This window comes from Haemorhous mexicanus, chromosome 8 (assembly GCF_027477595.1).
Source record: "Haemorhous mexicanus isolate bHaeMex1 chromosome 8, bHaeMex1.pri, whole genome shotgun sequence".
Lineage (NCBI taxonomy): Eukaryota > Metazoa > Chordata > Aves > Passeriformes > Fringillidae > Haemorhous > Haemorhous mexicanus.
This window is the reverse complement of record NC_082348.1, coordinates 9079565-9096415: the sequence shown is the minus strand read 5'-3', so window position 1 is coordinate 9096415 and position 16851 is coordinate 9079565. Positions and strand designations below refer to the sequence as shown.

Sequence of the window (16851 nt, the reverse complement as noted above, 5' to 3'; positions counted from 1 at the left end):
GAAAAACTTTTAACTGCTGTCAACTGGTCTACTTCATCCCAGAGAGAGAACCAATATACTCTGTATCAGTCCAGGAAACTGAACCCAGCACAACACCAGCAAACTCTAACCATTTTTAGTATTGCTGACACAGTAAGTATGAGGTAAAGATGCCCTGACTGCCATAGCCATCACACTTACACAAGTGCTCCATCTTGGTTTTTCTGGAGAGCCTCTTTTAAAAAGTTGTTCACCTTTCCAGATCAGTTTGGGATGGAACACATTGTTACTCAGTGAGTATTTTCTCTGATTATGGACTGAGGCAGACTGGATTAATGTAATCTAGGCCAAAAATACTTAAATTTGCTTCAGGCGATGGTTTGACGTTACCATCATTGTATTTCCAAAGTCACTTTTGGAAAGGATTAAATCAAGTCTGTTATGCAAGACAATTAGAAGTTTATTGTACAGAAACAAGTACACCAAGCTTCCAAAAATATTTTGCCTCATTATTATTAAAGCTTAGTTTACAAAACTTTGCTGTTCATCAGACGGAATCTGGGTTTACGAGATTTTGAAATGTACTGTAACAAAGGACAAAACCAGTTAAGGTGTCACAAACTAAAACCTTAATGACATCTTGGTAAGTGCATATCCCTGCTTTTGGAAGCTCATTATTTACATACCTGCAGCCACAGTCAGCTAAGGTACTTTTGAACAGTGGACTACCAACTTCTTAGTTTCTCAAAAAAAAATAGCTGTTAAAGAGTTTCTCTTTTAAAAGGTTCTGTAGCCCTATAGCTGAAGAATACTGTGTCAAAATATATTCTTTTTTAAGTACACCACTGCCATGTTAAAATAACATGAACAAGTTCCTAGGGCCATCAGACTGCCAAGCAAAGTAATGACACTTGGCTGACAGTCTAAAATCTCCCCAGGTACAACCCTTCTTTAAGAGAGGTTTCACACTTAGAGGTCCTTTGAGGAGGGATTTGCCAGAAATAGCAAAAATAAAGGTCTTATTCTTTAAGGACAAATTATTCCCTGTGTGGGGGAAAATAGTTTTAACTTCAGTGAGAACTAATCCCTGAATAGGATCATTAATTTACATGTCCTGAGCTGGAGTCTGCTTCAAATTTGCAATGACTGTGCAAAACACATTAATTACAAGAGATATGTACATCCATAGGAAGTTGAAAAATTAGTAACTTATGTACATGAGAAGAAATCAGATTTTCTTGCGTCTGCTCCTTGTCAGCTCATACCTGCAAGACAGACACAATAAGTAATTACTGTAGCTGAAAACCTTCTTAACAGTTTTAACTGGCACAGTAGAGAAAACTTGGGCTGCTTTCTTGCTTCTGCTTCACAGGCAGCACAGCAAAGGAGGCTCCAGAGATGGCCTCAAACTTCAACTCTTCACCAGGAACTTTGGGTGCATCCTTTTTTCCTCCTCCCATAATTGACCAGAGACACACATACAAGCTGGCCAGAGAAATGTGGTTTTCCTATTGGAATATTGGCTCACTGCCTGTGCAGATGGCAAGCTCCTGGACTACCCACACTACATTCCTCGGGCTCCACTGAAGGAGAAAGAAGGAAGAACTCCTGCCATTTACTAAAGACACAAAAGTGAAAAAAAACACCCAAGCCTGGTTCTCTGTTCTGCCTCAGACCAGGAACATACAAACCTCAGAACCACAACAAATGCACAAGCAAAACTGTAAGTGGCTTATTATAATAGTTTCTATAAATGCTTTGTAATTAAAGTTTTATCATACATATATATTGCTGATCAGAGTATTTAGTTAAGATCTTTATTCAAGTTAAAATTTGTTGCCAGGTTACTTTAATAAACAAAATTCTTTTACTTATGTGTCCCTGTGGCTTTTATGGCAATTTAAAATATGCTGAAGACTATAATTGACACAGGCATCTCATTAAAGCTGTCTCACAGGGCAGGCACTGCACAGCCAGTGGATTAACACACAATTTAGATAGAACTACTAGATTAGCTCAAGTTAGTCCTGCCTTTGTAGGTCAGATATTCTTCTTCCTCACCCAAATACAGCCCAGTTACCAGCACTCACTCCCACAGCAGTCATGCAAGCTCCCAGCCAAGCAGTGGGCAGGTTTGAAAGTGTGGAGATGAGTACTTACCATTGGGCAAAGCCTTTTATTAAATCCTCCCGGGACAAGTCAATACGCACCTTTAAAAAGCAAATTTTATTTGTTTGTAGGTTATTCAGCATAATAATTGATTAGCTAAGCTACCACTCCTCCCAAGTCAGACCCACTTTCCAGTTGTGGGGCTGCAGCTCAGGCTTGAGGAAAAATGGAGCTTCCCACATTCCCAGGATAGTGTAGGCATGAACCAGCTCCTTTTCCTATAGCACTACTTGGAGATTTATCTGTCACTGAAGAAGCAATTGCAGTTTACTTTTCACAGAATCAAAGCTGTTCACAGAAAGACAGAGCAGTGGTTGGCAAATTGTGGGGTTTAGTCCCAATGCCTTTCTCAGCTCTGTGTTTGCACTCTTGGAGCTGTTCCCTACATGGGCAGCACCAGGGCCCATGAACCAGGGCTTACTTCAGGAGCACCTTTCTGAAATGAGACCACACAGCTCCCACATGGATACAGCCTCATTTGAGATGAAAATCTGGCAGAAAAAAAATTGTTTCCATATTGCCAGTCCTACCACTGAGAATCAGTAACTGGAGCCACATTTCAGGATTTCAGGAATAGCCCAGAGTGTTTAGCTCTGTTCTATCTGTAATGGAAATTCTTTAAACTTACTTTCCCCAGCTCCTTCCTCTCCTGTGAAATGAATGGCCTGCTGTTTTTCACTGCAATGTCCAGTGTCCTTTTCTTGACATTTTCCAAAGATTCAAAAAATTCAAACCTTGAAATAAAGTTTAAAAAGAGACTTAGAGCAAAACCTAAAATCCTGTGAGCACCAGTGACAGCGTACAGCATCAATGGCCAGGACTTTAACAGGGAAGGAACACACAGAAAAGGCAATTCTGGAGTGAGGTTTTATCCACATTGCAGGGAACCTTTTCCAGGCCTCATGAAAGATGACAACACTGTGTTCAGACTGTCCACCATGCCAGGGGGAAGGAGGAAAACATGCATCCATGATGAAATGCCATTTAACATCATTTTCCCCCCTCCACAGAAGATCAGCATGTCTTCCATGCAATGTTCATTACTCAAGAGGAAATAGTCATGAGCCAACCCCCCAAGTTCACAGAGCAGCCTTGCACCATACCAAGAACAGACAAAGGCTGAAACCTGTGGCAATTAAATTCTTAATGGTTCTGACTCAAGCCTCTGGCGCACATGGCTAATGTCAAGTGAGTTTTGTCCATCACTCCTAAATCACTCCAGTTCTGCCCACCTGAATAGCTTTTCCTCAAGTCAGAGCTGTGAAACAGGTAACGTGTTTTGGAGCTAAGCATTATCTTTAATTGAGGATGTACAGGATACGTCAGTACTGAGGATGGGGAAAAGGAGATGCTCTTCCCAGCTGCTGGGATGGCACTAAATCAGTGCAGTTACTTAAGAACAGATATAAGCAAAATCCTCAGCTTTGATGTTTTGAGTGTTAAGAAGGAATATTTTAAAATCATTTCTCCATTTCTGACTTACACAGAAAGGACATAACACAGGAAAAATATAAGCCACCCAGGATCACCCAATTCACATATTTTGATGTATACCTTCCTCTAATTATGGGATTAAAACCATCTCTCAAAAGAGCTCTACTTCTAAGTGTTACTGTGTTTGGGTTTATGCAAAATACATTCAATTTCAGTGGCAGAGCTGTGACTCTGTCAGCAAAGAGGTGGGAGCATTTTATCCTGCTCCCACCAGGCCTTGATGACAACATCCACCTGTGTGCCCAAAGGATGCTCCAGCCTCAAAAGGTGCTGTACTTCTGACTGGACCTTTGGAAAGATGTCAGAATAAGCATCAGGCAAAGCAGTGTGAACAAAGCAGTAGGCTCTGGGAGGTACCTGAATGGGCAGATTGCCTCTGCCATGGCAGGGAGTTAAACACAGCATGAGAATGTCAGTGTGCAAAGAAGCAAATGCAGCCTGGGGCAGGGAAGTGGCAGGGAAGAAGGTGTACCCTTCTTCTGGGGGACTTGCAACACCACAGGCAGAGCAAGGCCAGCCCCAAGTACTTGTAATTCATAGTCCAAGTGGCACTTGTTTCAGAAAAGCTGGAAACATTCACAAGAGTCCCTAGGAGCTACACGAGCACTCCTTAAGAAGCCCTGTTATTACACAGAGATCATAACTATTCCAACCATAATAACAATTTACATTTTCTTACTTCTCATCGTATTGGGGGTTCAGAGTTTTTTTCTTCACAGAAGTCTTCTTCCTGCTTGTCCATCTTCTATCTGGAAGCAGGTATATACGGACATATGGATCGATTCCACGATTGGAAGAGGGTACCAAGTTTCTGTTAAAAGAAAAACAGACAATCAAGGCAGGTTCTCTCACTCTGTGTTTTAATACCTTGGCTCTCTTGGCATCAGACCAACACTTCAAAGGCCAAAAACATTCATCCCAGGAGCTGGAATATATGCAAATAAAACTTTAAGATTGTTTAGTTAAAATCTTTACTCCTGAGGGTGTGGCCACTTACTGGGGTTCCTAAATTAACAATTACAAATTCGGTCACAGGTATCAATCCTTGTCACAATGCCTATCCCAACACCGCAAGACACACACCAGTTGTCAGTGCTGTCCAGAGGAAATTTTGGGTTGCTGACAGCTGAAGCATCTCTACTGCAGTGAACACAACTTGCTGGGCTCTCTCCCTGACCTGCTGCTGGCACTGACCAGAGCTGGGCACAGAGAGGCTGCACAGCTGGAAGCCAGCCAGCACTAAGGCACCTCCTGCTGCACGTGGCTCTGCTCCAGCTTTGCTGGATGACTGGCAGAGCTCAGAGAGCTCTTCCCTCTGTCAGCCATCACAAGCATTACCTGCAGCCATTGACCAGCACGACGAGGCTCTGCCGGATGGAAGCGTAGCGCACGGTCAGCTGGATCTCCCCCAGAGGCATCTCAGTCCCGCTGCAAGACATTGCACAGTCAAGGCTTTTAATACAGCCACTGAGCAGCCTACAAGCAGACTAAAACCAGCTTTCAGGGCACCATTCTTCTTCAGGGCATCCTAAGATTTGCTGTCTAGGAAGCAGCTGGACCACAGAGGTTCCACAGAAGCCCCATCCCTGCCTTCTCTGCAGGTACCTGATTTCAGTCCCCTAACACAAACTGCCAAAAAAGCCCCTATGTGGCCCACTGTAGATGGAGCAGCAAGTACAGGTTAGTGTGTCATACATTCCCTCAGCAATGTCTGTATATGCAAAATGGGACCTTTTTCATATTCCATTCTGCATGTTATTAAGGTGGCTCAAATCCAAAACATTGCTTAAAAATGGTTTAAAAATAATTTATAAATTAAGCCCTGTTCAGAGCTAGAAAATTCACCAGTCATCAATTCTCCAAATTGCAGCTGGAGTTGAGTTTTATCTTCAGGTTTATAACTACTCTGAGTCTCTCTTAAGTGAGGTGGATCTTTATAACTTCTGCTGATTAAGGGGTCCACAAGCTCCATTCTGTGCCTCAGGAGAAACAAATCCTTCTGTCCATCATTCCTGACAGAGCAGCCTCAAACAACACTGTGAGAAGGCACACAAAAACTCTGTTCATTGCATTATCAGTCTTAAACATGTTGGACAAACATATTCAGAGCTTTAAGCAGGCAGAGGTGCTTATCAAGAGTTTAGGTTATTACAGAAGTGGGATTTTCAGACTTCAAAATCCTGTTGCTAAATGAGTGTTGAGAAGCTCTTCAACAATATAATACCAAGACATGCAGCACTCTTAGGAGAGCCATAGAGTGAATACTTTCCCTTTATACCTGCTCTGACAATGCCCTGTAATTTACTTTGCTGTTGACTGGAATACCTAGGTCAATTCTTTTTAAGGTGACTTGAGACCCAACACCCCAAATGATTTAGCAGCCTTGAATTCACCTCTATGCAACACTAACCCCTAAAATTTCCCAAGAGAAGAACAATTCAGCTGGAAGGACACCTACTTATGAATATCCAGGTTGCTGCTACTTAATTCAAAGCAGGAAGAAGGCAGGGACCCCAGTGAAGTGACACTGGGTGCCACCCTCATTTCCTGCAGGACGGGCAGTGTGGGCACGGCTGCTGCTCCACTGGGCAATGCTGATGGTGGGCCATGCTCTGGATTTTGCTTGCTCTCTGCTTCATCAAGGCCAGACACAGTTTCACATGGTACAGGGGCTCCTGAACTGTCTTTAGTGTCCAGGTCTTCTCCACTGTCCTTTTTTGGCAGAGATTCAAGTGCTCCAGAGTCTTTGCTCATGGGAGGTACTTTTGAGACTTGTGGAGAGGAAAACTTCTGCAAGTTTCCAGCCTTCTCTGTGACACACACAGGACCTAGCTTCGAGGCATTGACACCAGCCTTGACTCTTTGTGGATCAGGTTCTTCAACATTCAGTGCCTAAAAATCACAAGGGAAGACAGTGAGTGCTGCTCCCACAGCACTGGGGTGAATGCCAGCATTACCACCCAGAAGGAAATTTCACCACCAAACTGTAACAGCAGGACTCTGCCATTAGTGATGAAAGGGGCCCCTGGGATTCACTGTGGTGTTCTCTCCTCTTATCCTATTGTGTTTGTACTGAGCACTGTATAAACACTGATCCACAGCATGGTGAGGAAACAACTCCTAAGCATCAGTGCTGATTTCCCCAGCTTAGATTTTCTCAGTCCAGCTCTTTATTGTTGTGAGAAAATTTTCAGCCATGGCACTGCACTACGTTTTATGAAGCTTCAGGAATATCTCTCAACTCCACCATACACTTCTAATTTCACTTAAATACCTTCTCACACTTCTGCTTTCTACTCAACTGTGTAGCAACGCTGCCTTTCTTCATGCCCACCTTTCATTTCTTTTGCCTGGCTACAAATGGATGCTTCTGCAGGGGAGACCAAGTGAATATGGGAAAGAACAACTCACCCGCAGTACGAGTTTCATCTTAATGAAGCTGTCTGAGCTGGAATGGTCCAGCTGGAATCTCTGGTCCAGAGTCATGCTTGGGTCCTTAAGTAAGTGAGAGAGACATACCACTGAAGTTCCCAGGGCACTATCCCGCTCCTTGTCTTTTATCTGGGGGATGGAAGAAAACAAAAGTTTTTATTAGCTCGCAAACTGGGAAGTGCACCACTGGGAATGCAAAAGCAAAGCAAGAAAGTATTTCAGACAGAAACAAAAATTAGCTTGTTTGCTTCAGTATGGTTACATCCAAATGGGTGATGCCGTTATTTCAGGAGGGTAACAGGTTAGTGCAGTTGGAGTGAAAATCCCATCTCTAACTATGCAGAGAAAGAACTGCTTTAGCAGAAAAATCATGCCCCGAGATTCACTTGATTTTCCTTGCTCACTTTGGGGACAATGTCTTAAGCAGCCGAGATGGCAACTGGTCTAAATCTTTACATGTATTTCAGGTAACAGTTTGTTTAGCCTATTTAACCTCAATACACCTTCCAAGTACAATTCCTTTCTGTACCCAAGTGACCAGCCACAGAACTGGCTGTGGCTGCAATGCTGCTATTGAGAGACAGGGCTACTTAACAAGCCACAACACAGAGGTGAAGAGGTAGAGAATCATGAAGGCTGCAATTTCTGACAGCAAAACATCGATGTCTTTACTACACACAGACCTGTATGAAATGTCCTCTGCACTTTGCAGCCAGAAACATCCCACATTTTGAATTAAGATACTGCACATTACATGATGCTAGAACATAGGTAGATACCACCACCACCTAATACAGAATTGTCTGTGCAAAATGTGCTTCTTCCACCATTTAGTAGGAGGAACCTAGTATATGACAATCCCACACAGAAACAACCAGCACTGAGCTCCATAGGAGATGTTTCCTCCTACAGATGTGCAGTTGGTCTTCAAAGGAAAGGCTTTTCTCTCACCTCAATGTGGAGTGACTGGGAATAAGCACTGTGGACAAAGAAGGTGAAAGCCTGGCCCCACTTCGGATCTTTGCTGAAATTGCAGGTCTGCAAAAAGAACATGCATTAGCTTAGTCTCTGAGAAGCAAAGAATCCATGACACTGATCACCAGAGAGGGCCATGGTGGCCCTCAGTGATGCTACACTCCAGCTGTATAGAGGGAGTGGAAATTCCAGGTCAGAAGCATATGGAAGTGAAGTCTCTGGCAAAACCAGAACAAGTTCTTTGGGGCGTGGAAATGCCAAAGAACAAGTCTGGTGAGCTGCAGTTGGCCCCACCAGCACTGCCTGGACCAGCAGCCTGCCTCACCTGCAGCGAGGCACCGCTCCCTCCCTCCCACCTTCCCACCCAGGGAGAGCCAGAGCACTGCTCCAGCCTGCAGCACTCTGAGCCAGCTCCCAAAGCTGCAGTGAGCCGACAGGAAAGGGCAGGAAGGCTGGAGGGGCAGTTTCAGGGGTGTAGAACTTGTGGGAAGAGTAGGAGGGCACAGCTTCAGCACCATCCACTTCAAAGAGGAAAGAGCATGAAAAACACCCAAGGGGACTGTGGCTGCTCTGTAAATCAGCTGTCCCTGCCAGGCCATGAGTGCAGGCAGCAAGTGGAAAGGAGCAGGGAAAGCCTGGAAGCCTGACCTAGCTTAGGAGAGGCAGCTGATGTAGTAGGGAAAGGGAAAGCCACAAAAGGTAAAAATGCAAGTAGAACCCGATTTCTGGGTAGAGTAGGTGGAAGGAATAAAGGAAAATAGGTGCCAGTCCTGTATGCTCATGTGTAGCCAACAGGATTCATTCTTATTTGCTGGGAGTCCAAAAGAACAAAGGGCTCAATCCACATCCAGCTGCAGGACAGGGAACATGGCAGCTACAGGGAGGGCAGAGCTCAGCTGTTACTCATACTCATGAGGCAAAAGTAATTTTTAAATAATGAAAAAGGAACTGGAAGTGAAGTAGAGGAGATGCAGATCCATCTTGTCTGGGTTTAAAAACAAATCAAAACAGTAAAAGTGTGATACACAGGAGCAAGGAAAGACTCTGAGGAAGCAATAAAAGACAGCTTGATGCAAATTACACCCTGCTCTGAGAAACCATGAGCTGGATTGGAGGTTTATAGATCTAAAGTGCCTGGGCCAAGATGAACTCTTAGACACAGGCATGGAACTACACACATGTACAGCAGCTGGTAAGACACCCTCCACCACCACAACTTGGTGACACAGTGGTTCCACTCCCAGGCTCTGCAGCTATCACTACAAGTACAACTCTTCACATCAGCTTCACAAGAAGTCCTTTCCTTCCTAGGGAATACTTGGGGACACCCATAAGATTGAAAGTATCTAATGAAAGCAGAAGAATTAAACAGCCTCACCTTACTCTTCTGAGTCTTGTTCCCAACTGTAAGCAGGACAAAGGAGGAAGGTTCTCGTTCCATGTTCTGTCATTTAATACAAGTAAGAAAGAACAAGGCAGAAAAAAACCATTAAGAAATTTATAGTTTTCAGGAAGCAATATCAAACCACTACTCTTACTTGAAGCAAGTTGCTGGAAAGCTGACAGTATTTTCTGGATGTGGGACCCCTGAGGAGTGTAGCACACAGGAAAGCCTCCAGCAGTAACACAGCAGTCTTACTCTCCATCATCAAGAGTACACAATTAAGCCAAAGCTTTATGTATTTAGGTTTCAACAGGTGAGCAGTTAAAAATTTGTCAGAAGCTGGGAGGAAACAGAGAGGAGAGCTGAAGGCTCAGTGGGAAATCTTGGTCTTTCCTTACTGAATCAGGACTCTCAGAATTGGTTTCCAAGGCTCAGGACTTGCTCCAAAGCAGCTGGAAGTGAGTCCTTGGCATCAAATAACAATTCCTGTCTGGAAGCAACAATAGTGAACCTCTTGCTCCTCTTTGCACTAATGCTATAGAAGTTAAGGCTGAGAATCTGGTCTTGGCACAACATTACAAACAAAGTGCACACACTGAGGTCCAGAATTAAGGATTATTGACTGTGATGTGTATCACAGTGCTGGTAACTCATCTAAATGGTAAAAATGCTCTTTAGGAGAGGAGCTACTTGGAGAGAATGGGAAGCTTTCTCCACAGCTCAGAGCTGTACTTGTGAGTAGCCTGTTCAAGAAAGAAGGGAGAAAGACATTCTTCCCTTTACCTGCCATTTACATCACAGTAGCAAAATGCAGTACATGGTGGAAAAAGTAAACAGAAGCTATGAGACAGAAGGTATGAATGACAGAGAGGCCTCTGAATCCCTCTAAAGCCAAGGGGGGAGGAATCTGGTCAGGTCTCCAGTGGACAGGAAAGCTACCACAAATGAGCATATTCCTCCCTGCTCAATGTCAAGCTGGAACAGCTCAGCAAGGGAACAAAGAGCAGCAGCAGCAAGGATATTATGACTTAGTCTGATGTCTGGAGGCTCTCTTTTGCGTAAGAAAGAAAGACAACCACACACACAATCAAGCATTTCCGTGTTGCACTCCCACTTTGGCCTCCTAGGCTTTCACTGGGGTGGGCTTTCAATCACTATTTTGAGTCCCTGCTCATCACTTAGATTCTGATAGTGGAGAGATTATGTCTTTTTAACCACCACCAGTCTCAGTTCCTATGATACCACATAATCCAGAACCTTGTTTTGCAAGTGCGGGTGAAGAATATAAATTTTACCTTGAGGTACTTGTTATTTTTGATCTTCTTTGTTCCACATTCACCATTCGAATACTCAAAGTGGTTTTTCTGAATTGGTGAAAGAATATTTAAAACAATTCATTTGTTATTTTTTAAAAAAAGGAGGGAGGAGTGAAGGCTGCTGCATGGGGTTTGTACTTACAGGGAGGTTGAAGGCACTGTCCAAGTAGACAATCAGAATTGCTGCAGACAGACCCTTCTTGTCCTGCAAAGGCAGGGAAAGATAAAACAAATCAAAACACAAAGTAGTCATGGATCACCCACCAAGGACAATGCAAAACTTAGCAAATTTCCAAGGGCAGCTTCTGAAGGCTAAGCAGCTCTCTGCCTTTCTCCTAAAACTTGCAATTTAGAGGAGCTCAAGTCAACACAGCAGGACAGTTCAAAGCAGACCAGTAAGAAGATGTGTAACTCTTTTCAATTCCCTGCCTTTAATGTTTGTCAATCTCTCAGTGAAGAACTGGTTGGGTTCCCCAGTGCAGCAAGACACCTAAAAACATGTTCAACCACATACATCAACATGAATCCAGTGTCAGCAGAACAAAGCCTGGGAACAATTTTATTCACTTCAGTGGAATTCAATTGGTTTTGATTGGTTATGAAGAAACAGCCTCTTTGGAAGATGGGCTTTATCTAAGCAATTCTGCTGGACAAACTACACACCATTTGGAAACACTACCAAGCCCTACCAAGCACCAGTGCAGGGTATTTGCCTATGACTAGTACAGATTATTTCAGGGGTCCAGGGTCCTACACAAATCCTAGATGAAGATGGAGGAAAAAAATTGTGAAAGAAAAGAACCCCTGAAAAGCTACTTTGCAGTGAGTCAAACAAAGGTTTGCTAATTCAAGCAAAAAGAGCTGCCAGATTTGAGTTACTACTGAATTACCAAGTGACCTGGGACAAGCAAATGCCCTTCTTCTGCACGAGTGACAGGGAGGGAATCACATCAAAACTTTGCCAGACAAAACTAAACTCTTGTGATTTTGCCTGGGGTTTCTAATTTTACACACTCTTTTGTTGATGCCTGGACAAGGATCAGAGCACCTGAATCCTTTAAGCAAATACACTCACCTCGTGCAGCTTTTCTTGGTCGTTTACTAGTGAAAGCCACTCCAGTTTTAAATGCAAGTGTCCGCTTGTCGTCTTACTTAACGGAAACCACTACATGGAGATAACAAAGAGCACCTTGAGAACTGACAGGCAGAGTAGCTTTTATATATGTGGTGCAGACTCTGAGACTTGCATACAACAGACAACATGAATTTTACTCAGAACCTTAGCTTGAAGTTTTGACACTTAGATTGTAGCACGTTCACCTACTTAGGTACAAGGCAGAAGAAAATTAAAATAAGATGCCCACGAACAGGCAAAGTATGTGGATATTTCCAACCAGCAGCAGCACAAGACAGGCACCCTGGCATTGTTTGTAGAGTGCTGGATTGCAGGATGAACCACAGTAAGGTCAGATCATTTCTTCCCTCAGCAAACAGGCTGCTTCACCAAAATTTATCTGCAGCTTTGTACAAAACATTTGGTACACACAGGGCACAAGGTACCAACAAGATACCCCACTGCTGGCTCAGCATAACCTCAGGGCTCTCTGGGATTACCAGCCTGGTTGTAATAATTATTGTAGTGGCTACTTTGGTATTATCTTTTTGTGAAAATACCACAGTGCAAGTGTGCAAGGAAGCTTTAAGTACAAAGAAACACCATAGAAGCAGAGGAGAAGCACAAATGAGTGCATGTAGGCCGACACCACCAGCCACATTTAGAAATAAGCTGAGATCTTTACCTCATCAACAGTTCTGTCATTCATTACATCCACTAGGCTTATCAGCAAGCTGAAAGAAAAAAAGCAAACATTTCAATATTATGAGGTATACAGCATAAACCACCAAAAAAGCCCACTGTCAAGTCTGTTCCAAATAACAACTCCACATTACCTGTGTACGTGTGTGCAGGAGCACACTTATACTCCTGAAGTCTCCCCCTTGAAATATTTCCAAAACTAAAATAAACTTGAAGTAAATCTCAAGTAACTATTGCTTCTAATGGCTTCCCAGGATTCTCTGCACGATGTAACCTTGTTCAACATTAGCTGCACTAGAAACTAATTATGTGGTATTATTATCTGGGCAAAGGGAATCTCTTCCAACAGTATGATATTTCCAACATGAGTAATCCAGGTGTCCCACAGCAGAGGCTACTGGACCCTGATCAAAGGTCTTGCTAATTTACCTGCCCATAAAGTCATCTTTATCTGGATCTTCATCATACAAATCCACTTCTAAGTCCTGACCAGGCACTTCATGAACAACAAACTGGAGGAGAAAGAGGTATTGATTAAAAATAAAAAGTATTCACATATACATATTCAGGCTCAGGCTGCGGACAAGAACAGGACACTTGACAACTGTCTAACACATTAAGGACATTCCCTGTTGTTATGGTCAAATGCATAACAAATACAATTGGTTATAGGTGAAAATGCTTCACATTGTTTGCTTGTTTTTGAGCTACAAGTTAAACCCCTCAAACTGGTATCCCTAATAAGCAGAGAGGAATTAATACTAGAGCAGCCTGCAGCTGCACAGGCTGATGCATTGATTGGTATTTAAAGCAGGGCTTTGCACCTCCTCCAAAAACCCACACATGTAAATCAGATCAACCTGAATGACATTTCAAGTTTAGAATGTAAATTTGAACTTGGTTAAGAGACACAAATGCCTCAACCAAGAAACAAGGAAGTCCACCTGCCCTGTGCAGTCAGCTAAGAAAAGGTCCTGCAAGCACAGGGATGTAAATGGCTGTGTATCCTACAGCCATTTACAGATGGAAAGATCAAAAGGCTCAGTACCTCAAATGTCTCATTCCAAATGGGATTAAGATCTCTGGAGACTGTCTTGCTTCGAAACTGCACGGTGCCAACACGGAGGAGAGCGTATGGATCAGACTTCCCCCTGATGGCACCAAGGAAATTGTCTTTCTGGACAAGGTTTTCAGCTTCTAACAGATGAACCCTTATTACTCCCTGCATAAAATAAGATACAGAATTGGTCATGAAAATGCAATCTTTGGATAATTATAATATGCTGCCTCCTAAAACTGTTTATTTCAGGCAGCAAGGGTAGTCACCATGACGGTTCTGCAAAGACACGTAGTTTGATGCAGTACATTTCCAATGACAGCTGTAATAAAGCACTTCTTCCACCCTTTGCCTAGAGCGGAAAAAAGCCCCCTTAAAAGGATGTAAAATTCAAACTAGATAACTGTATAGGAAATATTATTTATTTTTAAATCAGAAATATACATATGCACACAGCATTACAGCCACAGTCAAATCAAGTGTAAAGATCAACTCCCACTGACTGAAGGAGGAACTAAGCACTCACTGGCAGGCTCTTATTTTATTGCACAGGAGCCATTCCACTTCAATTTAGTGATGCAAGTTTGCAACAGTGAGCATGCTTTTGTCACTCATTTATGTTTATCATTAGTAAGTGTATTAAGTATTTGATGGATGAAGGAGATTGAAGACCTGGATATGTTGAGAATTTAGGACTTTTTTTTTGTAACAATGATATGTCACTCTCCAAGTTCCCTATTTACAACACTTCACAGTATTAGTAAAAATATCAAATAGCATGACATTGCTTATGTATTTATCCTCTCATTTGCATGTACCACAGATCTGCAGTTACAGACTAAAGATTTAATTGGTAAATGAGCTCAGAGTACAAACTGACTCCTTATGACATGCAGAGAGGGTAGGAACTCCCAGGGCCTGTGTCTCTCCCTCCCAAATTATTATCCAACACTGCTTTTATATTTCTGAAATACTACCTACTGAAAACCCACAATTCAGGTTGAAAGAGTTGATGCAGCATCCAAACACTAAGCTTGGATGCATCACTCAGGTAGATAAACACTATGTCACTGAAAAAACTCACCTGGGGGACAGGGAACCTCAAGTGGGCAATGTTCATGTTCTTTTTCAGAGGCACTGTGATTCTGTTGGGTAGAACCAGCCGTGCAGCAATGAAGTCTTGAATTAATGAGTCTGACATTACACTGCGGGTGGGGGAAAAAGGCAACAATCAGTCACAACTCAGGAGAGAAAGTGAGGGACAGCAGAAAAAATGGGCATTGCAAAGTGACTGGTGTGGCCTAGCTCCCCCCAAAGTATTGTCAAGAGTTAGAACAGGACAGCCAGGGAAATTGCTGAGTCACCATCTCTGGAAGCATTTAAAAGTCCTGTAAAAGTGCTTAGGCACATAGTTCAGTGATGGGCTTAGCAGTATTAGGTTAATGGTTCGACTTGATGAGCTATAAAGATCTTTTCCAAACTTTATGATTGTATGAAAGAGCTGCAGAGTGGCCCTTCAACTCCAATTTAGTGGGGCAGGTTTGCAATATGGAGCATCCCTGTTGTAAGGTGTGAATTTGGCTCATCAGTGTAAACGATGAATGGGATCTCAGGCTGTGTGAAATCTTCATGCACACACCCAAACATGTCAAACTCAAGTGTCTTCTGGGTTTCCTTAGGAATGACACTAGAGATGGACAAGGGGAGAAGGGAATCAGGAGGTTTCAGCATTTCACAAGGGGCTCAAGGCCTCCAGCTAGTTTGTTTTTAGACTTAGAAATGGCCACAGCACACACTGCTGCCTACTCTTGGCCACCTGCTGAGACCTTTTCACAAAATTGAAGCAGGCAGATACATTAAAAAAAAAAAAAAAAAAAGCCAAGCTCATTTCTCAGATGAGGTTCCAGACAGAATTTGCATTAATAAGGAAAATTTCTTTTGAAGTAACAGATCACATTGGCTGAATTGAGGACACTATCTTGGAGTTCAAGGAACTTTGCAGCCTAATTACAACTTGCACATTTTTAGCTTTTCAGTTCCAATCTTTGCTTTACAACTGCTCTTTTTGTACTGCAGGTACAAGAAGTATACGGCTATCAGAGTTGTCCAAGTACTCTCCAGGTGATTAATGACCACTACAACCTGGCATAAGCAAAAAACAATATTAAGAGGAAAACCCAAGAGCACCAATTATCTGAAAGACTCTTCCTCTTGATAGATCTAGTGCTTATTGGTATGACTGTGTAACAAAATTGTCCCAATTCACAGAGGAGGCTGAATTCACACATAAAGAACATAAAGAAAGTCTTCTACTCCGCATGGTAAACCAAGAACCTTGGTCAGGCTCCTGGTTTTCCTATTAAAAAAAAACCCACAGGATTGTCACAGACTTATCCCCTCTCTCAAGTCTCAGGGTACACCCAACTAAACACAGCTTGTATGTGAGGACAGATGACAGTATCCAGTTTCTTTCCCATCTTAAGTGAGCCAAATTCATTTGACAGGGAGGGCTCTTGTTCAACCTGTACTTCAGCCCATTCATGGTCAGGCATGTTTTGCTTCCAGCTTTCATTGCACTGGTGAGGAACAAGCATAGGTTTCTGTGTGCAAATCCCTGTGGGAGAACCAGGCAGTAAAAATTTAGGACACCAAATTTGCACTTAATTATATGAGAGGCTGTAGGCTGGAACACCTACAGGCCTTCTCCTGCAAGGATTAGGGAAACCAAGTTAGAAAAGAACAGATAAATTCCTCTGATAAAAACTGGAGCTCTCAGGCTAAACTTCAGGGCAAAAGGGCACTCAGGCCTCAAATTAAGAGAAAAAGGAAACCTCCTCTCATTCAACATCAAAAGCCTTCAGAGGCTCTTTAATGCATAAACTGGCACCTAAAGTGGCCAGACTCTTCTTGAGTCTGCAAACCATGAGCTGCAGGGGAGCAGAGAGGAACAGAAGTGTCTGCATTTGCAGTGAAAGGGACAAAGGCAATGGCTGTGTAACCCCATGAATTTTCCTCTTGTGCAACAGAATTGTCTCCTTACACCAAAGAACAAACTGAATCCCTAATCCAGTGAAACAGTTTGTAACAATACTGAAACCCACTAAGATTTTCATCCTTGCTGTGCAAGTTTTATGTATGCAATACTAACCCAAGAGGCAGTGGAGAAGAGCTACATCTAAAGGGTGAGCAGATTGCATAGAAAGAAAACTTTTCTCCTTATAAATCTGGT

The 16851-nt window shown here is 42.9% G+C and overlaps 1 protein-coding gene across 1 annotated transcript in view; it reads right to left on the bottom strand.

The window, feature by feature from the left end:
* Positions 1-418: 418 nt before the first annotated feature.
* The window catches only part of ESYT3 (extended synaptotagmin 3), a 30592-nt gene continuing 14159 nt past the window's right edge, over positions 419-16851 (bottom strand). The window contains exons 8-23 of the mRNA XM_059852353.1: positions 14707-14827; positions 13614-13787; positions 12995-13077; positions 12549-12597; positions 11825-11914; positions 10892-10954; positions 10729-10797; positions 9428-9493; positions 8026-8112; positions 7054-7203; positions 6101-6534; positions 4981-5070; positions 4322-4453; positions 2777-2882; positions 2140-2189; positions 419-1244 (exon numbers count right to left, since the gene is read on the bottom strand). Of these exons, the coding sequence (XP_059708336.1) occupies positions 1208-1244; positions 2140-2189; positions 2777-2882; positions 4322-4453; positions 4981-5070; positions 6101-6534; positions 7054-7203; positions 8026-8112; positions 9428-9493; positions 10729-10797; positions 10892-10954; positions 11825-11914; positions 12549-12597; positions 12995-13077; positions 13614-13787; positions 14707-14827 (1801 nt within the window). The 3' untranslated portion in view covers positions 419-1207. The remainder of the gene's footprint in view (positions 1245-2139; positions 2190-2776; positions 2883-4321; positions 4454-4980; positions 5071-6100; positions 6535-7053; positions 7204-8025; positions 8113-9427; positions 9494-10728; positions 10798-10891; positions 10955-11824; positions 11915-12548; positions 12598-12994; positions 13078-13613; positions 13788-14706; positions 14828-16851) is intronic.